Source organism: Athene noctua, chromosome 1, assembly GCF_965140245.1.
Source record: "Athene noctua chromosome 1, bAthNoc1.hap1.1, whole genome shotgun sequence".
Taxonomy (NCBI): Eukaryota; Metazoa; Chordata; class Aves; order Strigiformes; family Strigidae; genus Athene; species Athene noctua.
Genome location: NC_134037.1, coordinates 8,080,153 through 8,104,755, shown reverse-complemented (window position 1 = coordinate 8,104,755; position 24,603 = coordinate 8,080,153). Strand labels below are relative to the sequence as shown.

Sequence of the window (24,603 nt, the reverse complement as noted above, 5' to 3'; positions counted from 1 at the left end):
GGTGTGTGGATGCAGATCCATCCCATTAGTAGGGACCTGTGCTCCATCCACCTGAAACCACTCCAGAAGTTGCACCCCAAAAGTGGGATCAGCTTCCTTAGGGTGTTGTTATCCCTTTTCATAAAACCAGACGAAAAAAAAGATTTTGATTTTTATGGAGGAACCCTGCTGCAGGTCTCCTCTTCTACACATCCATAAGCGTCCCCACAGCCTGGCCGGGGGGATTTTCTCAGAGGATCTCGGTGCTTACTCCAGCCCTAATGCCAGCACGCTTGGCAGCCTGTGAGCAAAGCCAGAAATTCACCGCCACATGCAAACAAGCCCGTATCTAAACCCGTCCCTGCCCTGCAAAGGCACAGCCCGACATCCAAGCAGCCGCAGGGTGCTCCGGGGCGGGTAGCGTTTCTCTGGTATGGCTCCATGCCGGAAGCTTGTTTTCCAGGGCCAGGGAAGATCTCTCCCAGAAACACTGTCTCGTCTGGAAAGTAAGGCAAAGTTTGGTCCCTCCCCTTCGGGGAGAGCCCGGCAGTCGGTCTGCCGGAGAGAGAGACAGCCTCCTGCGGGGCCAGCCGCCGCTCGCCTGGCTCCCGAGGGCTGCGGGCGGCCGAGGGGACCGTCCTGCTCCTCCGGCCAGTGGGACGGGAGCCGAGGGCAGCCAGGACACCGCACACCAGGTACGTGGAGAGCCAAAGGGGGAAAAACCGTCTGGGGAGATCGCGGGGAGGAGCAGCGGTAGCGTGAGGGGGATTTGAAGGAGCCGAGTAGTTTCTGCACAGCCCCTCACGCAGCTTGCCAGTGCTCCTGCTCCCTGGCTTCAGCCTGCCCTTCCCGAAGCCTGTTCCCAGTCCTTGAGGGCTCGTGCTCCTCCGTTTCCTCCCTTACAGCCTCTAGTCTGGCCCCAAATCCCTGCGTGTCCCCGCGGAGGGGTGGGACTTGCTCCGGGCCAGCTGCAGGGGGGACACGGTGGGCATGCCCCTGCCCCGGCCAGCCTTCGGGGAGGAGGTGAATCGAGTTTTCCCACGGGGAGAAGTAACCCACCTCCTGGCACGGACGTGCCCAGCGTGGGGATGGAAAGCAGCAGTCCCCAGGCTGCAGCAAGGGAAACTCAGACTAGATGGAAAGGGACAAAAAACCCTATTTGCAACGAGGGTGATTAACAAAAACCCCTATTTGCAACGAGGGTGCTTTGGGCGCCTGACATTGAGACATGCAAAACCGAGGCAGTCCCGTGCCTGCCCTGATTTGGGCAGGGGTTTGGGCTAGGTGGCCTCCAGCAGTCCTTCCCGGTTTAAATGTTTCTGGGAGGCTGAGAGGGACACAGAGCAGGAGGGTTTTGGTGCTCTGCCAGCACGGCATTCATCTCCCCAAACCCAGCCTCGGCAAGGCCCTGGCTGCTGTTAGAGAGGTGGGGAGAGAGATGACAGTTTTAGGATATGCTCACCCCCGGTGTGTTTTAAGCCCAATGAGCTCAGATATAGGTGACAGACTGTAACATTAGTCAGACGAACCTGCCGGGAGAGCCCGCCTGTACTTTACCCCGTGACACAACCATCTGAGCCTCCCCAGGAGCAGCAGGTGGTGGCTCTCCAGGGCAGGAACCGAGGGCAGCAATGCCATCCGGACGTGCACATATCAGTCCCGCTGACATGATTTACAGCAGCTGAGAAGCTGTTGTGACTTACTGCTGGGGACACGTGGATCCTTTAACGGGCAGCTCTAGGGGGAAACTGGAGATGCTCAAATCTCCATCTTTGCTGTCATTAGTGATTGGCCTCCCCTTTTTCTCTGCCTGCTGGAAGTGGAACACTTTCTCTCTTTGAAATTAGCTAATAATAGTGGTGGTGGAACCTTTCTGCTGTGTAGTCATGCTTGGAGAGAAGCGAGAGGGCACATTTCCATTAGGGGAGGTACACTTGGATTTAGATCCATAAGTTCCATGGTTTATGGGAAAACTGAACCCAAGTGCCTCCTCCTGCTGACTCCAAGGCTGCTGCCTGCTGCTTCCACCCAACATCCCCACATACTGACCACATAGACAGGTTTTCCACCACCCACATCCTGCTTCAGGCCCAAATCAGCAAGAAAAAAGGTGAGAAGAGTTGCTCTGATGTCTAAACCAGCACATTTAAGAGCAGACACCAGAACTGGGGCTCTCAGGTAAATGCTGTCATAATGCTTAGGGATGCCTTTTTTCTCCCACACCCAGTGAATGTTGAAACATTTTGGTATATGGTGTAGGAACTAAGGCGATCCCACACCCCAGTGATGAGAACTGGCTCTGTGGTTGAATCTGCAGTGCCAAATGAGCCAGGGGATGTACTTAAAACAGAGTGCTCAAGGCTTAAGAAGGGGACACTGACATTTCCACCTGCTGGGGAATATCTCACTGGGGAGTGCCCTTGAGATGAGCACATGGAAGTGCCCTGAGATGTGGCTGGGAGGCCCTGGCCTAACCCAGGATGCAGGAGCATCACCCAAACGGCTGGGAATCACCCACCTCCACCATTGCTTCTCTCAGCCTCTGTACCCCATCTTGGCAAGGGGGATGCATGTCCTTCCCCAGCCCCACACGCCATCTATGCTCACCATGATGTGCTACCACCAAATTCCTGAGGTCGGCATCAACTCTGCACTAAGCCATGCCAAGGCGTCAGATGGAAGCAGCTTTTAAAACACGCAGCACTCTTGTTTACTGGAAAAAAAGTGGCTCAGATCAGCAGAAAAACACACATTTGCATTTCAGTGACAGCTTCAGCCGTTTATACCCTGCAACACAAAAGCCGTCAGTGTGAAAGACTCTTTTCTTCAGCTCCCCCACACTCCCCAAGCTCAGCTCCCCCACTTTGGCAGCCTTCAAATAAAGGACAAGCCAAGACCAGGGAAAAGAAGGAGGAAAAAAAACAAGGGAAAAAAAATCAAAACCAACATAGGCCCTGATAAAACCTCCCTGATCGCTGCCTGCTATCCAAGTGAGAGCTCCCACACAGGAACTGCTCGCTGTTTGTCCTGACGGCTCTTGCACTGCGCAGAGCCCCCCACGGCCCCCTCCTCCCTCACTGGAGAAGCTGAGACCCCTCCAGCTCCCAGCCAGATCATCCTTGTGCCAGCTCATACAGACCCAAGGAAGCCAGCACCGATTTATACTGATGTTGGATCCAGCCTTAGGTTTTAAAACCCAGACTGTTTATCCAAGTGCGGGGAAAGGCTGTTGGAGCTGCTTCCTGCACCCCTGCAATCCCCAGCTCCGGAGCTGTTGTGGGAACCGCCCATCCGCAGCCACCGCACGTCAGCTCTGACAAACTCCAACCCACAAACTAAAGGCAAAGTCACCATTAAACGTAAGGAAGCCATCATCTGCCTGATTGCATTCACGAGCAAGAACGTGGGTGTGCTGCTGTCAGATGTCACTTCCATGTTCATATCAAGACAACGTTTATCCCACTTGGAAGTGGGCCCAGCTCTCCTCCGAGGTGCATGTGGACTCCAGCTATTAAAAATTTAGGAGCATCTCAGGTCTCAGCTACTGTAAAACCAACAGGGCCACAGACTTACAGACTTTAGAAACACATAGACATATAAAGACACAACCTGATGCATTTCTTAAATGGCACATAAGGGTTTGATTTCCAGTACTGCAGGAGGAGAGCAGCGGTGATGGATGCTGTTATCCCACAGCATCCATACAGAAATCAATTAGCTACCATTGCTGTAGCATAATTTAACAGCCTACAGGTTTTGGGGTTGTTTCTCTTCTGCTGCAGAAGATGCTGGGGGGGCACAGATTAATGATGAAAAGTTGGTCTAGGACAGGCTGATGATGTAAACTGTAGAGGCTAACAGGCTGGAGGTTTGAGATTTCCTTTTCCGCTGTTTCTTCAAGGGCTGGACAAAGTGGGCTGAGCAGCAGTTCAGCATCTGAGCAGTAAAATGCCCTGCACAGGGCATGTTATTGTGCTGGTACTTAAAATTCCCCCAGAAGAGTGAAGCAGAGCAAACACAGCATTTTCACCTGCACCTTCTGAATTTCTCAAAGAACGATGATGTCTTTCCAGATGAAAGCTGGAAAGGTATTTAAGAAAAGTCATGCTTCAGCTGCAAAACATCTTTTCAATTTGTATTTCTTACTATAAACAAGGTGGATACCCTGAGAAAAAAGGTTTTTAAGGTATTGCAGGTGATGTTTTACTGAAATAAATTCATGTGTAAACAGAAGTAGTTCATAGGATAAGCAAAGGAGTTTCCCCACCTCTTCTGTGCCTGTTTTGTAATATCTGTTATTACTTTAAAAGTTAATGCTCTGCTTAATACATTTGGCTTACAAGACTGGTAGGAATTTTAACACTTAATTTGCATTTTAAAAAACAGCCGTAACATCTGATGGCAGTTTCTGGTCCTCACTTGATAACGCCATAACACCCTTCACCTAAATAACTTTCCCATTCAGAAAAGCCTCACTATAGCTTCCAGACCCCAAGCAGTGGCTGCAGCTGAACCCCAGCCTTTGGACTTTCGACAGGCAGTCACAGATCCACTCCTAAACCTACTGCCAAATCCTTTCATAGCCCTGGGTAAAGGAAAGAAAGCATTTCTAGCAAAAAGGACTTTATAACTCAGTATAGCCTTGTAGCAATAAAAAGAAAGTTACATAAAAGAAGTTACATTTAAAAAAATCTGCAAGATAACAAACAGGGCTTACTGGGATATTTAAAAAACAGAAGAAACTCTCAGAGAAACTACACCATAAAATAGCACACACATTTCTTCAGGAAAACAACTGTTTTATTGTTGCTTTTCTGCTTTTTATTTCAAAGAGGAATAAAGTCCCCAACAGCCCCAGAAAGCCTGAGGTTCCCTCAGGTATTAATTTTTGTTTGGCTTATGTGCTAAATGCAGAAGTTCCCCCCAGATTTGCAGTTATGATTAGGACAGCTTTTGCTCCAACCCCTCCCCTGCTCCATAAATAATGCCTCATTGTCAGCTGGAACCCCACACAGCAAAGATGCTGAACTCAAGAGTATCAAACTTCCCTTTATGACTTCACATGAAAATAAAAGTTAGCTGTTTTTTTTCTTCTTCTTAATTCCATTTTTGGATAAAACTTTTATTGCTCCAGAAATGCAGTACTTGGCCGCCTTGCTTACTGCTGACCCTGAACAACCTCCACATTTCCCCCATATACATTTTTCTTGGTATCAAGAGAAAACTCTTCCAAAGCAGCTCCTCTGGTTACTGCACACCCATCAGCCGAAGGAGGAACCAGCAGTCTTTTGGGACAACCTCTCAGAAATGCAGCACCGAAGCTAAACCTGAGATTTAAGCCACTCGGCCAGGCTTTAAACCCCTTCCAGCAGCTATTGTTAGCAGCCAAGTACATAAACCTGACCACACCTCCTCTCCTGCGGTCAGGCAGGGACCCTTCCAAGCACTTGTGCTTTACTGGATGCAAGGACGATGGAGCTGGGCAATGGGATGTTTCCTCTGAGCGGTGGAAGTGGAGGGGAAGTTTCTCCGCGTGGATGAATGGAGCCGTTCGCTGTGAAGGGGAGCGAGGAGCAGAGCAAGGCGTCACTGGAAGGGAGTAGGATTCCTCCTTGTTCCCCGTGCAGGTGTGTTACGGGGGAGGGTGTGAATACCCGATGGCGGTTTTACGCGTGCGTGTCTGTTCCCACGCGTGTCCCGCGGGGCTGCACGTCCCTAGGCGGCCAGGTCGAAGTCGTCGCGCTCCTGGTTGTAGTCGAGGACCTTCTGCCGGAGGCGAGAGGCGTCCACCCAGGTGATGAAATCCTCCACGGCGCGGGGGATGAGGAGCGCGGGGTCGGTCACCACCTCGGGCCCCACGCGGACGTGTCCCTGCTCCACGAAGGTGACGGCGTGGCGCAGGTTCTGGGCCATGCGCAGCTTCAGCAGCAGGCAGGGCAGGCGCCGGCGGCAGAAGGCGGCGGCCGAGAGGCTCTCGCACTCGGCCAGCGACCGCCGGCTGCCCACCAGCCCCAGCCCGTACAGCTTCTCCAGCAGCGCGGCCGCGCAGCGGGCGCGGAAGGCGGCGCTGGCCGGTCCCAGGTCGCGGAGGCGGCGGGCCAAGGCGCGGACGGTGCGGGCCAGCGCCTTGTACTGCACGTAGTCCTCCCGCCGGCCCAGGCGGTACCGCCGCAGCGCCCGCACCTCGGCCAGGCTCCCCCCCGCCGCCTCCCAGCTCACCAGCTCCAGCCGCCGCAGCAGCTTCTGCTCGTGGTACTTGAGCTTCCGCACCATCTCCGCTCCGCGCTCAGCTCCGCGCCGGCGGAACGCGACGGCCCTTTCCGGGGAGGAGCCGCCGCGCTCCGCCCCGCCGCGTCCCCGGGCGAGGGAGGCCCGGCCCGGCCCCGCGCCCCCCCCAGCGCCCGCGGGCTGCCGGGCCTGGCCGGGCGGGGCGGGCGGCGGGCCCGCCGGGCTGCTGTGGCGGGGCCGGCATGGCCCCGGCTCTGCTCCACGCTGCGGCGGGGCGGGACGGCGTGGCGGATCCCGGGCGCCCCGGCTGCCGGAGCGAGGGGCCGGGGATGCGGCTCAGGGCCGCCGCCTAGGCCGGCGTGCGGCGGCCGCGCCCCGCTGTCCCCAGGGCCGGCCGGGCTCGGCGGGGTCACCCCAGGTACGGGCCGGGGAGGGCCGGGCCTTCCCAAGACCTCTCCTGCACGGGCAGCTCTTCCTTTTCTCTCCAGGGATCAAATCCAGGCTCCGTCATTCCTCTTGGAAGACCGGCGGCAGCGTTGTTTTTCTCCCTGACACCCTTCTCCCCCAGAGGCGTAGGCCGGGTTTGTTTACCGAGGAGCTGCAAAAAACTTCCCTCTCTGCCGTCGTACGAGGAGGAGCAGCTCGAGGTCGTAGCCTGGCGCGGAGGAAACTGCCTTCGGGCCTGAATTCGCCGCTCTCGGGCTCGCCCTGCCCTGTTTGTGCCCAAGAAGTGAGACTGGTGCCGCTCTGCACCCCAGCACCTCCACCTCCCGCGGCGTTCCCGGCCAAACGTTCCCTCCCCGCCTTTCTCTTTAGTGCACGGTGTTGTCTGATCCTTGGGATTCAGGACACTCTGCGCCAAGGCAGTTCCCCAGCAGAGCGAGACAGGTTGCCGATGCGGGATTTCAGATCTCTAGTTCTCCTAAAGCAGATTCTTGTATCAGCTCAACCTTGAATTTCCTACTCCTGGATCTTCAGCGCACTGAACTTTTTTCAGAGTAGGGTGGTCTGGTCACACAGGCCGTGGGCTTCTCTTGATTTGCTTTGTGTTTTTCCCCAGGTTTGTCGGTGAAGGCAGCAATGGAAATGGGGACAAACAGCACTGAGAAGTTTTATAGGATCCCCAAAGGAAAGGGACCACACTCGGTTGGATGTACAGACCTGATGACAGAAAATGCAGTTGAGGTAAAGCTCTTGGTTCTTCCTTCATTGGATTTAAGCCATGATGTTAGTGAAACAACTTGCTGTAGTTTCACAGATGAATCGAACAGAAGGTCTTGGCTGTGTGCAAGGATGCTGCATGGCTGACACAGCTCAGCTTTCTATCCTCTCTGTCCCAGTGTAGGATGTGTGCTGGGCGTTTATCAGATGAATGTAACCTCCAAGCCTCCGCCATGGCTGCTTCCACCCTCCTCCTAATATCCTTGCCTTCCTGGCTCCCCTACACAAGATGCTGCAGGGAAGCTGTGTCCCACTGGGACCCACGGGGCTCTTCCCATCCACCCCACCGCTCCCTTCTGCACTGGGCTCCTGGGGAGGCTCCGCACGCAGTCTCTGTGACTGTAGCTGTTCTCATCACAAAGATCCCAGCGGGATTTGGCAGCGTTGGGTGATGAGGTTATGCAGTGTTTCAACTGCAGGGTAAAGCATGAGATGTCTTCTTGAAATTTTATCTATCTGAGAAGGAACAGGATGTCAGTTCTGCAAGGGGTTAGTACAGAGAGAAGCCATGATAAGAAGATGAGAACAGTAAATAGCCAGCTAATGAGCTCACTTACAGGTTTCCATTTCAAATCCTCTGACTTTTTAATTTTCCTATGAGAATACGCCTGCATTTACACTGTGGTTTTACTCCTCAGACTAGCCGGGCATAATGGAACTCATGATCAGTTTGCAGTGGTTATTCATATGTTTTCCTTTACTGAGCCTACTGTGTATTAGCACAAAGAAGAGGTTGGTTTCTTTGCAATCAGCCCATGTGGTTTTTTTAGATAAGCAATCTGTATATTTACAGTTCTCTTAGGCATAGATAATGAACCTCTTTCCCTTTCTGGTAAGAAGTTAGTCACCTGGGGAGGTTCACTGGGACTATGCAGGGATCAGATTAGTATCATTACCAATATGGATGAAGATTTGATGATTTCTTCCTTGGTAGCCTTTGTGTCAAAGATTGATTGAAGTTTGATGAGTAAATAGAAATAAGCTTCATTTAACAAGCTTTTGGTACACGTTGTGTGCAAAACTGATAAATTAGTGTTCAAGAAACCAGACAATTCCAAAGCTTATATTCTTTTTGGCCCTAGACTTAACTTGTTAAAACAAAAGTACAGGTGGAACAAGACAGTTAATTTGAATAGTGGGTCACAAATTCTGTTGCAAACCAGGAAGTAAGAATGCAAACTACATACCATTCATCTGCTGCGAGGGCTGCTTTAAGGTGTACCTTGGGTATATTGCTGCTGTCTGCGTAGAAAAAACTCCAGCAAGGGGGTATGGAGGGTCCATGTGAACGTGGAAAGCTTGGGTAGTTTCCTAAAGACCTGAAGTGCAGACAGTAAAAGAAGATTCAAACTGGTGGCAAGAAACAGAAGCAGATAAAACACAGGTTAAGAAAATTGTGTTTAGAAAGGTGGACCACTACAGACTTGGAAACATCTTGATGAGGAGGAAGAACAATATATTGCACTCCTTTGCTGCGCAGCTGCCCAAGAGCTTTTCTGACAGCCTTTTGCTCACTTCAGCCAGGAACACTATAGCCACATTGAGATCATGCACCTGACTCTGCCCACATCTCCTCTGCGGGACCACACTTCCAGAAACTAGTCTTGGGGTAAAATTTGTCATCTTAACCTAGTGGGAAAATATACATCCAGGAGAGTCCTTTTTTTCCCCCAGTTTAGCAAACTGAATTGGCTCAGTAACAGCTCTGTGAGACTCACTGGTGCAAGGAAAGCAATGACAGCTCCCAGCTGGAAGGGTGAAGGGGACACGGTCACCCCTATTAAACTGATCAGACTGCAACATCATACCATTCCCAGAAAGGAAGCATAGTGAGGAGGACATAAGAAAAGATCCAGCAAGGTGCAGAAATGGAGCAAATAGGTCGTGAGTGTTTAGAATTATCAACAATTAAATGGAGCATTTTGAATTAGCTATAGGCTGACCTAGAGAAGGTGACATGTATCTCTTGATGCCAACAGTCAGGCTACTTTAAATTCATTGCAGGGACAAAAAGATAGTGACAGAGGATTTGGCATCAAAGCCTGGATAGGATAATAATTTTTTCATTAAATTCTCTTAATTCTCTTGAGCTGTCATGCTTGCATCTGAAGTCCTTGACATAAATGTTTTTATCTTCCTTTTATTCTGTCATACATAAATAATTATCAATCTTCCTTTTTTTTCCTTTTCTTTTTCCTCCTAATCCCAGGGAAGCTTCTTGCGCCTTTATTATCCATCATGTGACACCACAAATAATGAAGAGGCACCATGGATTCCAGATAAAGAGTACTATCAGGGACTCTCTGACTTCCTAAATATGTACCGAGTTGTAGGAGAAAGGCTTTTCCAGTACTATGTTGGTAAGACTGGTTTTGGTTTTATTCCTCGACTAGTACAAGGGCATGAGCGTTGTGTGCAGGTCGTTGCCTCGCTGCTCCGTGCACGCTGTGTTTTTCCAAAAGAAGTATGTTTGTTTGGGATGGGTTTGTGTAGGGATGCTCAGTGCTGAATGTGACCCAGTTCTCAGGCAGACCTGCTGTCCCCGCCTGCTATGAATAGGAGTGTCGGGGCAATTTGCTCTAGGAAGTCCTTGGGTAGGCTGCGCTTGTGTGTGTGGATTTAAATCCCACAGGGAAATGTGCAAATATACAAAGGTCAGATAGATATTAAGCTCTGAATACAAGACTTGGATGCCTGACTATTCTTGAAAATCTGTTCCCGTAGGGTTTAAGAGGCATGTAGGCCTTGTACTAGGCTGTGGGTGGGAGGAGAAGGAATGTATCTTCTGCCAAGTAGACAGTATTTTCAGAATCAGATCCATATTTGTCTTCTGTATTTTAAGGGTGAGGTTTGGTACCTTATCATCAGATGACAGCTCTGAAATCAGTGGTCACCAGATTTTTGGGATCTCTCCCACAGGAGCAAATGCTTTATCTCATTTCAGTAATAATGACATATGCTTCAATTTTTGTCTAGGTTCAGTGACCTGTCCTGCAAAGTCAAATGCTGCTTTTAAGCCAGGAGAAAAATACCCACTCCTCGTTTTTTCGCATGGACTTGGAGCTTTTCGGTAATTCTTCAGTTTGTTGACAAACTATTTTTGGTGTCTGAGGAGGCAGCAGTCTCCAAGGGTCATTCTGAGCAGATTTTCAGTAGGGGAGTGAGATCCCCATTGAGCTGAAACAGATTTGAAGAACAGGCTGCTGTGTATCAGTTTGTCTTCACTGAAATAAACAGCAGTAAATAAAAGCAGGGTTGGTGTATTTGTTTGTGTTTTCCCATTGTATTTTAGGGGTGAAGGTATTTACCAATCTCTAAGCATGTTGTGATGATTAGACAGCTGATTTTTGGACAGCTTTTTGAAGATGCAAAGTGTCATAGATGCTACTTTTAAAAAAATCATTAGCATTCTTCCTTCTGAATAGATAGTAAAACAGTAACTGGGCTTTGTGAACAGGCTTTGGTGCCTGGCATACAAAAGCCTGCTCTACTGGCTAGCAAATTCAAAAATAAGAAATACTGAGTGGGGACTAGCACATAGGTAGTGTGGTCAGCGTTTAAAGAGCAGTGTAACTGAAATAATTATGTATTGCACATGTCTCACCAGAGTGTGGTTTTCATTTCAGGACAATCTATTCTGCTATTTGCATAGAGATGGCTTCTCAGGGCTTTGTGGTGGCTGCTGTGGAGCACAGGTGTGTATACTGCATGGTTTTGAGTTCTGATGGAAAGAATCTTTCTTACATTGAGTAGAATGTTATTTATTCTGAAGAAGAACTTACATTTTTTTAAAAAGAAAAATTAACATACCTTCTTCAGCCCTCCCACCCCACCCATTGCTCTAGCTCAGCTCTTATCTAAGCAAAGGGAATTCAGATACACCCTTGAATGAAAAGTCCCAGGGTAGATTTCATTCTTCAGACATGCTGGTTTTCTCTCTTATTCTTAGAACCTGGAGAATATAAAGGAGGTGGGAGTTTGGTGGGGTTATTGCATTGTTTAGAAGGTCTGTCTACACTTGGTTCTGATTGCAGCACAGAGCTGGTGGCTGGATCTCTTGAGATAAGTGAAATCTAAAACTTCTGTTGACTTCATCTCAAACTAAATGGAATACATCCCCAGAAATAACCTTTTGTTGATATTCCAGAGATGAATCTGCTTCAGCAACTTATTATTGTAAAAAGAAGTCCGTTTCCGAACCACAGGAAGAGTCTACATCAGATATGGAGAAAGAGTGGATCTACTACAGGAGACTAAAAACTGGAGAGGAAGAGCGTTGTCTGCGCCATAAACAGGTACTCATCCTGGGTCTGTGCTCTAGGCAGTGAGGCAGAAGTAGTGTGTTTAGGACTAAATAGCAGAATTTTCCTTTGGCTGTGTCTGCAGTCTTCTGCCATGACTCAGGGGATATATAAAAATGCATCACGTCCTATTTTTCTGAAGATGGGAAAGCCAACTACAGCTTTCTTCAGAGCATAAACTACTACCTCAATAAATCTTTCTCATGAAGTTGCACTGTTGAGATAATTGCTCTTCCTCCTCTGGTTCCATTCAACTTTCTGTTTCTTCTCTGTGTCTTCACACTTTTGCTGCCCAGCCCAGTCTTTAAGTGACACAGAGTTGAATTCAAATGTTTGTGTGGCTTTAGGCTTGCTTTAGCTTTTGTTTACAGTTGGATAGCAAAGTGAATCATGGCTGCTTTAAGGGGATGTTTTGCTTCATCGTCTTCAACACACTTTAACACAGTTTATAGCAATGTAAACAATGCAGACTTCCTGATTGTAAGCAGCATCCGTGCTAGATGTGATATGGCCATACCAACGAGCTCCTTCAAGCCTAGACTTGACCTTCAAAATATGGGAGTTTTTTCTTCCAACTAATGCAAAGTCAGCCAGGGGGGGTGTTTATCTCCCTGGGCCATACAGACAGCAGTACAATTGTCATTTCCTGCGTGCATACAACAATCCTACTTACAAGTCTAAATATGTAATGTCTGAGCTTGCAAGTAACCTCCAGAAGCTGTTGTCTGCTAATTTCACTAGTAGAGAAGTCAGGAGATAGAGATTTATTTGAAATTCGGTGATGCACAGACATCTTGCTGGCTGCCTACACACTGCAGTTCCCAAGGACACTACTGTTCTTTGGTTCTTTTTGAATCTTTACCGACATATCAAAGTCAGAATCAATTCTTGTACTGGACAATGAAATCCTTTATTTGCAACAGCTTTACTACAGTTTTCAAGAATGTGTATATGTATAAGACGAGATGGGATTCTTGGCTGTTTCTTATTTTGGGTTTATCCAGTGTAAAGACAGTTTCAAATCTATGGTGCAGATGGGGCAAGTGATGTAATGATATTTGCTCATCAAAGTGAGCACGAGGAGGAGCAGCAAGTCAGCCTTCTTTGTAGTTGTGTAACTTAAGCCTTTGCACATCCCAACAACCTCTTCTCTGACTAGTGTCAGGATGAAGGAGTTGAAGGTCTTTGCTGCATGTTTTAGGGATAAATTCCTCTGTGTGCAGAGGGTCTGTGCAAGAGCTTCAGCTCTTTGGATCTCCAGAAGTCATTTTGTTGCTGGTCAGACCTTGTCAGAGTTCTGTTTTACAGTTCCCTTCTGCAGTTCAGCATAGTCGTTACTGTAGGGGAAAAAAGGGGGTAAAAGAGGAAAAAAAAAATTTCCCCCGCTTAAGGGGAATAAAAAATAAATCAGATTAAGTATTGTGTCTAACGGAGCAGCAAGCCTAGCAGTTGTCTGATAATTCCTTCCGCTGCTCTGCCCTAATTTCTCTTTCTCTGCAGGTGCAGCAAAGAGCAGAGGAGTGTATCAAGGCTCTCAATCTCATTCTTAAAATCAATTCAGGAGAGGAAGTAATGAATGTACTAAAATCAAACTTTGACTGGAATAGCCTAAAGGTGAGTGAAAGATGGTGACTGCATTTTGTTAAACACTTAATAACGCTTCTGGTTTCCCTCTTCCATTTCTAAACTGGTTCCTATAAACTACTCTGATCACACCATAGATCTATGAACATATTCTTAGGTCATCCCAAACTGGGTAGATCGTAATGAAGCTGAAATGATGCTCTTCTTACTTCAGTAGGATCTATTGCCTAAAAAATTATTCCCTTTAAAAAAAAAGTTTGGGAAAGAAAGTCTCTTACAGCACCTGGATTTTTTTGACAGGATTCTGTTGATACTAGCAGAATAGCTGTGATGGGACACTCTTTTGGTGGTGCTACAGTTATTGAGAGTCTCAGCAAAGAAATAAGATTCAGGTAAGTATGCAAAACAAGGCAAGAGACATTTGGCACTTGAGAGGTCTGGAGCAGCGGACCTTGCCTGAGATCCCCCAACTACTGATTAGCTCTCGAAGAAAAGTTCTGTTTGGCATGTCTTGTTTTCTCAAGTCATGCTTCTTTCAGCTGTGGGGATGTGGTGGAACATAATAGCCGTATTATATTATATCATGATACTGTGGGACCCTGCAGAAGCTCCTCTGCCCTGCTGCACCTGGCAATGGAGACCAACAAATGCAATAATGGATTAATTCTCTTCCCCTAGAGTAAAAATAATTTTGAGACAAAATGATTCAATAACCTGTTTACATGTTCAGTATCATAGAGAGTTTCTCTTTCCCATGTCTCCCGCAAATCAAAGCATGCTGAGAACTTCCATACAAAGCTTTTTGCTTCTGTGACAATATCTAGCTGTTTTTGACAGGTGTGGCATTGCCCTCGATGCATGGATGCTTCCAGTAGGTGATGACATTTACCAAAACAGTGTCCAGCAACCGCTGCTTTTTATCAACTCTGAAAAATTCCAGTGGGCTGATAATATCTTAAAGATGAAGAAACTTGGCTCCAATGACTCAAACAAGAAAATGATCACTATCAAGTAAGTGTTCAGGATCAATCATTTTTGTGGTTGAAGATGAATCTTCACTCTCTTTTTGGAGCTGTTCAGTTACATGTCACTGCAGACAGATAGTCACTACTTCCTCATGGCCCGGGTTTTCACTGCATGTTTAAATTAGCAGTATGTCCCTTACAGTGGAGACGGAGACTTGTCTCAGAGCAGACAGTAACCCTAAGTTTAAGGTACTCCAAGGTGTGCATTCCTGCCCCAGGGCACAAGTTTTGCTCTGGGTGGGCCTCGTGCATCATCTGTGTTTGAACACAGCCTTCTGGGTGCCGTTTTGCACTCTCCTAGTGAAAGGGCTGCGTACAGGGGAGCGGATGGCTCTATAATCCACCTTATATTCAGAGCAGAGAGATAACTTGATCTGGAAGTTTTGCCAGGCCGTTGCAATTATAGTCACTTACAGTAAGCGTGTACAAAACTTCCTCCCTTCTGTGGTTAGGACAGAATTTACTGCTAATCTTGCATGCTCACAAGACTAACCTGTTTTATCTTCTGTTAAATAAGACAGCATAAGATGTGTGACCATCTTTGAAGAAGTCTGTACAACCTACGGAATCTTTTAATCAGACAACTGTCTTCTTATAAGCCTGTTGATCATCGTTCTATTTGCAGGGGGTCAGTACATCAGAGCTTTCCTGACTTTACCTTTGTGAGTGGAGAAATCATTGGAAGATTTTTCAAATTAAAAGGAGAAATAGATCCAAATGAAGCTATTGATATAAGCAATCATGCTTCATTAGCTTTCCTGCAGAAACATTTGAGTAAGTATCTGTTTACATCAAAGTAAGAAGTTAAAAATAATACTTAATTCCTGTGAAGCTTTTTATATAACCATTCTGTTTAAAACAAGAACAAAAGTAAGTGTGTCAGAAAAGTTTAAATAGAAAAAACAACAGTCAGACGTTTTCCAGAGGTTTGTTAATTACTTTTGTAATCTAAACAAGTCAGAGGAGGAACATTGCAGTTTTGTTCTAATACATAAAAAAACCTGGAGTGTCATTTTTCCCCTCCTTAAAACATCATGCCTCCCCTACTTTGCCAAGTTGATTCATCTGTCCTATAATTTAATATTTCAGTGTAGCTTTACAAAAAGCTCATTACTTATTTCATTACCACTTGGGTTTTCTTTCCTCCATTTTATAGGTCTTAAGAAAGATTTCGATAAGTGGGATTCTCTTGTGGATGGCATAGGACCCAATGTTATTCCTGATACCAATATTGACTTATCTCCAGCTGAACCTGAATAAGGAATACAAAGAAATACTGAAAATGCCACGGACATCAGGACACTAATGTTGGCCAGACATTGCTCAGACATGTGATAGCATTTGCCACCTACAGAGCTTTTGGGGTGTGGAACAAAAAAAAAAAAAAAAAGGCATTTAGGGTACATTGTCATGAAAATGTAGAGAAGTTTTAGTTCAAATGAGATAGTGAGATTCTTTGAAATACTGCAACAGGGTAACTTCTGTTTTATAGGCAGCTGGGGGAAATGGTAATTTAAATGCTTTTTCTGGTTTTGACTTAGTTTACAGAGAGAGAGATTGAGCTCCAAGGAATTCAGCTGAAGTGCTGCCTACCAAGCTTTAGGTTTGCATCCAGCAAGCCTTTTTTGCAGTGTAAGAAAAAAAATAATCTTTATTAAACTATTCAGTATTTCAGCTGTGCTCTGACAACTGTTGACAGTTGGAGCAGGTTTTTGCTCCTTCTAGTCAGTGAGGTGCCAGTGGAAGAAGATTTTCCAAACTGCCTTATTTTAATAAGAGTCACAGTAAAAGCTACAGGTAATAGTTTAAGATAACAGCAGGGCAAGGTGTTTGTTTGGGCACAGGACTTCTCATATGAACTTAATCCACTTACATTTAAGATTGTGTTTACTGCCATACTCAGAGGATGTTTCCATTCCAAAAGCTGCTGAAATGGTCGGTCCTGTAGCAACTGTAATTTCTCTTAGGCAAAGCTCCAAGCAGTGCCTCTCTCATTAATCTCTATATTACCACTGTCACTCAATCATACTGTTGTAGGTGAAATTACAGAAGAGATGTGTCACTTCTACCACTCCCTTTAAAAAGGAGGATGTAAGCATTGCTTGATCATCTTGATGTCTCATGGCTGTAATACTCTCCAGACACTCGTCACTGTCCAAGTACTAGCATTGCGTCTGTATCTCAGTAGAAGCAGTTGGCTGTGGTTGGCTAAAGGAGGAACTGATTTTTAGCTCAAAACTCCCTGAAGCTACCACATGGAAGGGTGACTTCTAAATGAATAAGCCTTGCAAAAGGAGGGGACTACTTCTAGCTGTAGCCTGTTTGGTTCAGCATCAGGTTACAAACAAAACGACTGAAGCAAGAGGAACAAGCAGAACATAACAGTGTAATTAAATATTTATGTAATCTGTGATCTTAACATGAGATTGCAACAGAATTTAATTGATTTCTCTCCAGCCTACCACTGTGTATTGTCTATTAAGGGAATAAACATGCAAGTGTTTCTCTTACTGAGTGACCACTAACACTTGAGATCTACACTGTCAGAGATTTTGCATTCCTAAGTCATTATGGCAGCATGAAAAATCCACAGTAAGAAGTTATGGTATACAGAGGCACGGAACAGGGCTATAAAATAGAAACCCCTTTTCAACACAGGTCATGGCTTAGGCCCAGCTGGGTTGCAGCAGCTCCATCATTCCTCCCCCCAGGTGGGAGGGGGTGGAGAAAATACACAAAAGACTTGAGAGTCAGGACAAGGACAGAGAGGGCTCACTCGGCAGTTATGGTCACAGGCAAAAGACAGACTTGAGGGGGAGGGGGAAAAGCCATGAAAAACCCAAACCCATCAATTTCATTTGAACACCACTACCAATTTACCGATCTAAACAGAACAGGACAGTGAGAAATACAACCACATCTTAAAAACACCTTCTCCCCACCCTTCCCTTCTTCCCAGGCTCAGTTTTGCTCCTGATTTCTCTACCTCCTCCCCACCAGTGGCACTGGGGGATGGGGACTGTGGGCAGTTCATCACACGTCTCTGCTGCTTCATCCTCAGGGGGAGGACTCCTCACGCTCTTCCCCTGCTCCAGCGTGGGTCCCTCTCACAGGAGACAGTCCTCCACAAACGTCAATGTGAGTCCTTCCCATGGGCTGCAGTCCTTCACAAACTGCCCCCGCGTGGGTCCCTCCCAGGGGGCGCAGCCCTTCAGGCACAGGCTGCCCCAGCGCGGGTCCCCCACGGGGTCACAGCTCCTGCCAGCAAACCTGCTCCAGCGGGGGCTCCTCTCTCCGTGGGGCCACAGGTCCTGCCAGGAGCCTGCTCCAGCGTGCGCTTCCCATAGCACCCTCCTGCTCCGGCGTGGGGTCCCCCATGGACTGCAGGGGAGCCCCTGCTCCAGCACCTGGAGCACCTTCTCACCCTCCTTCTGCACTGACCCCAGGGTCTGCAGAGTTGTTTCTCTCTCATTCCTCTTCTCTGCTGCCTCTTTGCAGCGGATTCTTCCCCTCTTAAATACATTATCCCAGAGGCAATACCATTGTCACTGATGGGCTTGGCCAAAGCTAGACGAGGGTCCAACTTGGACCAAGGGGAGCTTCTAGAATCTTCTCACAGGAGCTATCTCTTTAGCCCCTCCCCTGCTACCAAAACCCCAACACACACAAACCCAACACAACACATGATGATTGACAGGATGATTGACATCCTGGTCTGAGCCACCTAGGCAACAGCCTAGGGCGACTCATGGAGAGGGTTTTCTGAGGGGAATGACTAATTCAAGGTGGAAAACTTGTCTTTCAGAGCCACGTGCTGGCCTGACTCCCCCGGAGCCTGCATGGCTCAGCTAGGAGCATGGCCGGGAGAACTTAATAATCGGGAGGAGGTTCTGAATGCCCATGCCTAGGACATTTTATAAGGCACATGAAGCCTGTGTGATCACCTCAGAGCCATAACGCAGCCTGTGGGCAGCAAAGAGTTTATCACCAGGATATTCATGATGATATTCACTCAGGAACCCTTTCTTTTAAGCCCAACCACTACAAGTTACAACCACAGTGGATGCCTTCACCCTCACGCAAGAGTTTCACCTCCTCACATCAGCAAACTTGGCGTTAACTAGGAGGAATTAGTGGCATTTGTAGTATACACACGAGTACCTTCTGCTGCTGCGGGTGTGCAGAAGGTCCCAGAGGTGATGTCCCTGGTCAGGCTCCGTGGCTGCGGCGGGAGCTGGGCAGCGCTGCCCTGTGCTGCAGCCACCAAATGAGGTGTGTGTCTGCACACTGATGCTGTGCGACACAGAGTAGGGCTGCGCTTTGCTCGTGGCAGTATTGGCATGTAAATATGAGGGGTATTCTGTTACAGAGCATCACTGTCAGTTCTGCATATTTGCCTGTCATGCAAAAAGAGAAAAGGCCATTTTAAAAACAATAGCCTATGCCAAATGCAGGGCTGTCATGTGTGTCTAAACAGGGCTATGAGCATCCAAATCCTTCCTAAATCCCACTTCAGCCCCTCTGGCACCACCACGATCCTCACACGCTGCCTGCCTGACCCCAGGTGCTGCTGCCTGCACGAGCATAGCCCTGCCTGCGCGGGCTGAGCCGCGGCGCTGTGCTGGGGATTGTTTGCATCAGCATGGAAATATTACGTGTATGGCCGTGTCAATGTTATTAACATGTAAATATTAGGAATATTCTGCTACAGAGTATCCACACCGCTCACCAAAGTTTGCACGGCCATGCAAAGAATAGGAAGCAGCCTTCAAAGCGCAGCTGCTTCTGAGTAACAGCCATGTCCTTTGCATCAGATTTTTTTTGGCAGCAGGAGGGCTTTACCCTGGATGCTGGGAGAGCTGTCGAGGTGGCAGAGACCCGCAGCCTGTGCCAGCCTGTCTGCCAAGTGCTGAGCCTCGAAACGGCACCAAAGGCTCCTGCTGTCCAAGCCCAGGGCATGTATATCTACATGCACACACATACATATATTTAGAAATATACCAACATATATGTGTGTGTGTGTGTGTGTGTATGTTTATGTATACACTCTATATTTTGTATATATTTCTAATGTATATATATATTTTTTTTTTTTGAGAGAGACAGAGTAACCCCAGGCTATGCAGCACATCTGTGTGGAGGTGCTGGCTTTGCCCCCTGCTCGCCGCCAGGACAGCTTTGCAGTGACACGCCAGTGCTGCTGTCTTACAGAGAAAAGAGGATTTTTCCCCGTATTTGGTGGTATTTTTGACTGAGCTCCAGAAATACTGAGCACCTACAAAATCAGAGCTGTGCAGTAGGAGGAAAGGCTTTGTCTCCTCCTGAACCAGGTGTACAATTGGGGTGTCTGTGCCGGGTGCTGGCAGCGGGCGAGTGCAGGGGGGTCTCTGTACAAAGAGACTGAGGCTGCCCCATGCCCGACCCAGCGCAGGGCACAGCTCAGCCCATCAGCGACTCTGGGGGCTCCTCTGGGAAAACATACTGAAGAAAGGGCAGAAATGCCGCCCAGCAGTGAGGAGCGAGGGAAGAAGTGTGCGAACAGCTCTGCAACACCAGGGTCGGGGGGAGGGAGGGAGGAGGTGTTTTGGGTCCCCGAGCAGGGACTCCCCTGCAGCCCGGGGGGGACCATGGTGGAGGAGATACCCACGCTGCAGCCCACGGGGGACCCCACGCTGCAGCAGGTGGACGTGCCCTGAAGGAGTTGCGGCCCATGGGGAGCCTGTGCTGGAGCCGGCTCACCCTGCAGGGCTGCAGGCCGTGGGCAGGACCACGCTGGAGCAGGGAAGAGCATGGGGAGGAGGGAGCGGCGGAGATGAAGCGTTATGGACTGACCGCAGCTCCCATTCCCCATCGCCCTGTGCCGCGCGGGGGGCGAGGTAGGGGAGTTGGGGATGAGCCTGTGAGGAGGAGGGGGGGTGCGGGAGGTGGTGTAGCTTTGTCTGTGTTTCTCATCTTTCCACTCTGTTTTCGACTGGCAATAAATTAAACTGATTTTCCCCGAGTCTGTTCTGCCCATGGCAGTAATTGGTAAGTGATCTCCATGTCCTTATTTTGACCCAAAAGCTTTTCTGTCTTTCTGCCCCTGTCGTGTTGAGGAGGGGTGTGAGAGAGCAGCTGGGTGGGCATCTGGCAGATGGCCAAGGTCAACCCTCCACAGTGGTTCCTGGTTTTTCAGTACTTTCTCCTGTTTGCTGCTGATGTGGGAAAGGAAAGGTGGCTGAGTTTTTGCTGGTTTTGGGAGAGAACTGAAAGGAACTTTCAGCGACTTGAAACCTGGGGGTTGGACGAGATGATCTTCAAAGGTCCCTTCCAGCCCAAACCTTTCCGTGATTCTGTGTTGTGTGACTTGGACTTGAAGGGTAGATGTACTTATTCTTTTAAAATTCTTCAGTGCCTACAAAATACTGAAAGTGGCTATCTATTTTTCAGTTTGCTGTCCCTTTTTTTCCCATATAATTGACTGCGTCACTTCCAGGCATGTGTGTAAAGATTAGGAAGAGAAAGGTAACAACATTTAATAGTCAAAATCCTTAAGTTCTGTGATTTACAAAGCCATAGCTGAGATGATAAAAAAAAAAATAATCCAGTGCTCAAAGGAGCATTTTGGTGCTGATGAAAGTGGTTTTAAATTTGTTTTCTTTGCTTTCAGTGGAAAGTGCAATGAAAAACTACTGACATTTCAAGGCTATAAGGAAAAGTACAGTGAAGTATGTTTATTTAAAGGTTATCTTGGACAGCCTCCCTTACTGAAGGACTGTGTTTGTTTAATAGAAAATATATGAATGTCACCCCCTAAAAATTAGGGCTTTTGGAAAATCACAGACGCCAAGAGCAAAGTCACTGCTGACCTGGAAATTCCGGAGTCTGGATGGACCCTGGAAGTGTTTGACATCCAGCAGATTTCACACACTTGAAATCATAGCGACAACTTGAAAAACACAGCTAAAAGCCCCAGCAACCAGTGGAGAGCTGTCAACGGTTTGTATATGGAGATACTGGGCTGGGGAAAATGGTGTCTTTTACATAATGTTTTCCCATGCAAAACTGGAACTTCTGCAGCACAGCCTGTTTTCATGACATTGCTTAAGTCAAGCTGTTATTTAAAAAACAGAAATGGGGATGAATTATCAAGTTTAGTTCTGGATTTGAATGCAAAGTTTATCAAAATTTCAAGGCTGAATTAGATGATGCTTAGACAACTTCTGAGTTTAAAATGTCTTCTATAAAGAATAAAAATCCTTTCAAATTCCTGTTATCTTCAGATCTGATGTTTTGGCATTAAGAATTTCTAGTACTTATGAATGAGCAATACAAAAAGTAACATGGAAAAGTTGTGTTTGCAGCGAGTTGATATACCATGTACAATTGCATGAAACGTGATTGAGCCTATATAGTAGCACACGGATTCACGAGATCAGTCTTTGAGAGCTTTTTATGGTTGAAATTATGATCCCAGTGGTAAAGTCCAGTCTCAGTGTAGATCCTTACCAAAGGTTTCCCACTTCAGCCCAGCTCTCTCTGGTCACTGATGGTGATGAATGGGGTGATGAATGTTGTTGGATTTGGGATGAGCCTCATTGTTTTCTCTTCTATTGCTGGCAACAGTGTTCTGACCATACAAATACCTGACCCCTGATCCTGCAGATGGGCTGCTCACGAGTGGTGGTGTGGCTGTGCTGTGCTCAGTGTCTGAAGATGGACTCTTGCTTTCTTCCCCAGAGCAGAGGTGGAGAGCAGAAACTGTCACAGGACAGCTGCAATGACTACCTGCTATGGCTTGGGGTCCCCCATGGGCTATTCTGCTCCACCGTTACTCCATGGGTGCAGGGCACAGCTGCCTCACCATGGTTTTCTACACGGGCTGCAGGTGAAACCCTGCTCCAGCACGTGGAGCACCTCCTCCCCTTCCTTCTCTGACCCTGTCTGTTGCAGGAATATTTCCCACAGTTTCCTCACTCCTCACTCCTGGGCAGTGCTTTTGCCCTTTCTTAAAGACGTTTCCTCTGAGGAGCCACCAGCATTGCTGATGGGAGGAGCTGTGTCCTGTGCTGGGTTCACTGGAGCTGACTGGGACTGGCTTTCCCCAGCACAGGGCAGCCTTGACCTTGCCTGACAGAGACCCCCCGGACCCCCCAGCTTCCCAGCACGTGGCACGAACACCCCATTCCTCTGCCCGTGGGTCATGGGGAGATGAAAGCTCAGCTTTATTCCGCACCGCACCTTGCACAAAACCACCTGCCTCGGTGTTTTACCGAGCCGGAGTTCGCTGGTAAAAGCAGATCTTGTCAAACAGTAAAAGCCGAGCAGGAGAGCAGCGGCACGGAGCAGGGAAATCATGGTTTTGCATGAAGTGGGGCAGAGGGGGGACACATAAGGCTGGTGTAGGCAGTGGGCTCTCACCCACCCGTCCACCCCGAGGCCATTTCTGCATTGCTCTTTGCAAGGAGTAACCCCCTCTGGTAGGAACAGTGATCAACACAGTCACACAGAAGTTATAAACCAACGCAAGACAGCGATACAACTCAGAATATTGCAAATTACACACCAAAGCTGAAATAAATGTAAACCAAAATACATATAGACTTATTGTTAAGTAGTTTCAATCAGCAAATACCAAAGCATTTTTAGAAGGTTTACAGTATTTTTATTCTCCTTTGCAGCTAGCTCATGTACTAGGCCTAAATTACTTTGACAAAAATTTAAATCAAAGCATTATCTAAATCAAATTATAATATTTCATTAACTCATAATTGAATGCAAAATATTTTTAGTTCAGTTTTCTTAACTTAGATGGTGAAGACAGTATCATCTACACTGGCTGGAGAGTTGCATTAGAGATTAAATTACTTGTCTTTGAGAATAAAATATCAACATCTTTAATGGGCTTCATCTTCTGTTACAGATCCTACTTCATGCAGACCTTGCCCTTCACACAGGGCAGAGTCCTTAGCAGTGCCTTTTCCAGTCTGGGATTGCTGAGAATCAGAATAAGGGAATGAACAGATGGAAAAACATACAGAAATACTGAAATGAGAAACATCACAGTATTTTCCATCTTCATGGTATAAATCAGAATCAAGATCAAACAAATAAAGTTAATGCTGTACATGAAGAAAAGGGACAAAATAGATTTCATGGCCTTGATATGGGCATCCATGCTGAGGTCCTTCATTGAGTTGGTTTGCATCTTGAGTTTGTGTCTCCAGAGAGAAAAGAGGAGGAGGAGGGCAGAGAAGGTTACTGCCATGAATGAAGTGGTAATTCCGAAGCCACTGAGAAAAAACATAGGGAAAAAATGTTCATCAGTTCCGGTATTTGATTTCCCCAGATTTCCTAGGCTGGTGGAAGTGAGGTTTTGGCAGCATGTTTTATCAGTGAAGTCATAGGCAAGGATGCAGAGGAACAGGGATGAAAGCAGTAAACCCAGTAACAGCCATGGTACGATCCTGTCAATTTTTACTTTCAGGTAGATGAAGAAGATGTGCCTGAAAGTTGCAATTTTTATACAATAAAAAACACAAAGAAAAGCAGAAGCCCACAAGTTGAAAGAATTAAAAAAGCTCTGAATAGCTGCAAATAGTGGGGGTATGGGCTGAACATAAAAGCACCAGGGATAAATTGCTGAAAGAAAGTAATATATCCATGTGGTGCACAAATACCAAAACCTGGAGCACCCCAGAACCAGCAAGATCTTCTCATTAGAGTTGAAGGTTTTCTTTTTGAGCCAAGTACCACAAAGCACAGAAACAATGAAAGCATTTATCCACATGCCAGCAAATGCTGGAGGTGTGATGATGACCATAGCGATGGCATCATATAAAGTGATATTAAGTTTATCTGGAGAGTAACAAGCTTCCATCCTCCAAGATGGGAAGCAGTGCTGTCCCAGACAAGTAGGTTGTTGCACCAAAGCTCAGCGCAGGTTGGCAGCTGCTGCTCTCTGTCACGTACGGAAACAGGAGCTTTATAGAGCTGGTGAGGGTGGGGGGTTTGGTGCTGCCCCTATTCAGATCAGGGCAGGTGCAGGAATGTAAATGTGGTGGGTATTCCCTTACCTGGTGTCAGTGTCAGTCTTCAGAATTTGAATTTCCGTGCAGAAGAGCTCTGTTGGGTGACACAAACAAGGTACATGTTTTTCTGCAGTGTACAGTGTTGTGATTTAGGGACTGTCCCATGATTGATCCCTGCCAGAATTCACAATTTGGGTTCTTCTGTCCCTTTGTTGCTGATGCTGCTCACGTGGTGGGTGCGCTCAGCAAAGCAGC

The 24,603-nt window shown here is 47.4% G+C and overlaps 3 protein-coding genes across 3 annotated transcripts; 1 reads left to right on the top strand and 2 right to left on the bottom strand.

Moving 5' to 3' along the window:
- The first annotated feature begins 412 nt into the window (after positions 1–412).
- PLA2G7 (phospholipase A2 group VII) lies at positions 413–16,848 on the top strand. Its single transcript, XM_074895521.1, has 11 exons — positions 413–674; positions 7,268–7,392; positions 9,638–9,788; positions 10,405–10,498; positions 11,055–11,123; positions 11,576–11,723; positions 13,230–13,343; positions 13,614–13,705; positions 14,151–14,324; positions 14,964–15,112; positions 15,495–16,848. The coding sequence occupies exons 1-11, from the start codon at positions 413–415 to the stop codon at positions 15,596–15,598; spliced, it is 1,482 nt and encodes a 493-aa protein (XP_074751622.1). The 3' UTR covers positions 15,599–16,848.
- IMP3 (IMP U3 small nucleolar ribonucleoprotein 3) lies at positions 5,555–6,349 on the bottom strand. Its single transcript, XM_074895522.1, has one exon. It carries the CDS (start codon positions 6,250–6,252, stop codon positions 5,695–5,697), a length of 558 nt encoding a protein of 185 aa, XP_074751623.1. The 5' UTR covers positions 6,253–6,349; the 3' UTR covers positions 5,555–5,694.
- A 6,395-nt stretch (positions 16,849–23,243) lies between the features above and the next one.
- Positions 23,244–24,197, bottom strand: LOC141967677 (taste receptor type 2 member 40-like). Its single transcript, XM_074921713.1, has one exon. It carries the CDS (start codon positions 24,195–24,197, stop codon positions 23,244–23,246), a length of 954 nt encoding a protein of 317 aa, XP_074777814.1.
- Between the last annotated feature and the right edge of the window lie 406 nt (positions 24,198–24,603).

Bases quoted from the DNA above. Each gene is read 5' to 3' on its own strand.
- PLA2G7 (XM_074895521.1), top strand. From the start codon at position 413: ATGGCTCCATGCCGGAAGCTTGTTTTCCAGGGCCAGGGAAGATCTCTC. The intron at 675-7,267 runs GTACGTGGAGAG...GTTTTTCCCCAG, and splicing joins GCCAGGACACCGCACACCAG to GTTTGTCGGTGAAGGCAGCA. The intron at 13,706-14,150 runs GTAAGTATGCAA...TGTTTTTGACAG, and splicing joins AGCAAAGAAATAAGATTCAG to GTGTGGCATTGCCCTCGATG.
- IMP3 (XM_074895522.1), bottom strand. From the start codon at position 6,252: ATGGTGCGGAAGCTCAAGTACCACGAGCAGAAGCTGCTGCGGCGGCTG.
- LOC141967677 (XM_074921713.1), bottom strand. From the start codon at position 24,197: ATGGAAGCTTGTTACTCTCCAGATAAACTTAATATCACTTTATATGAT.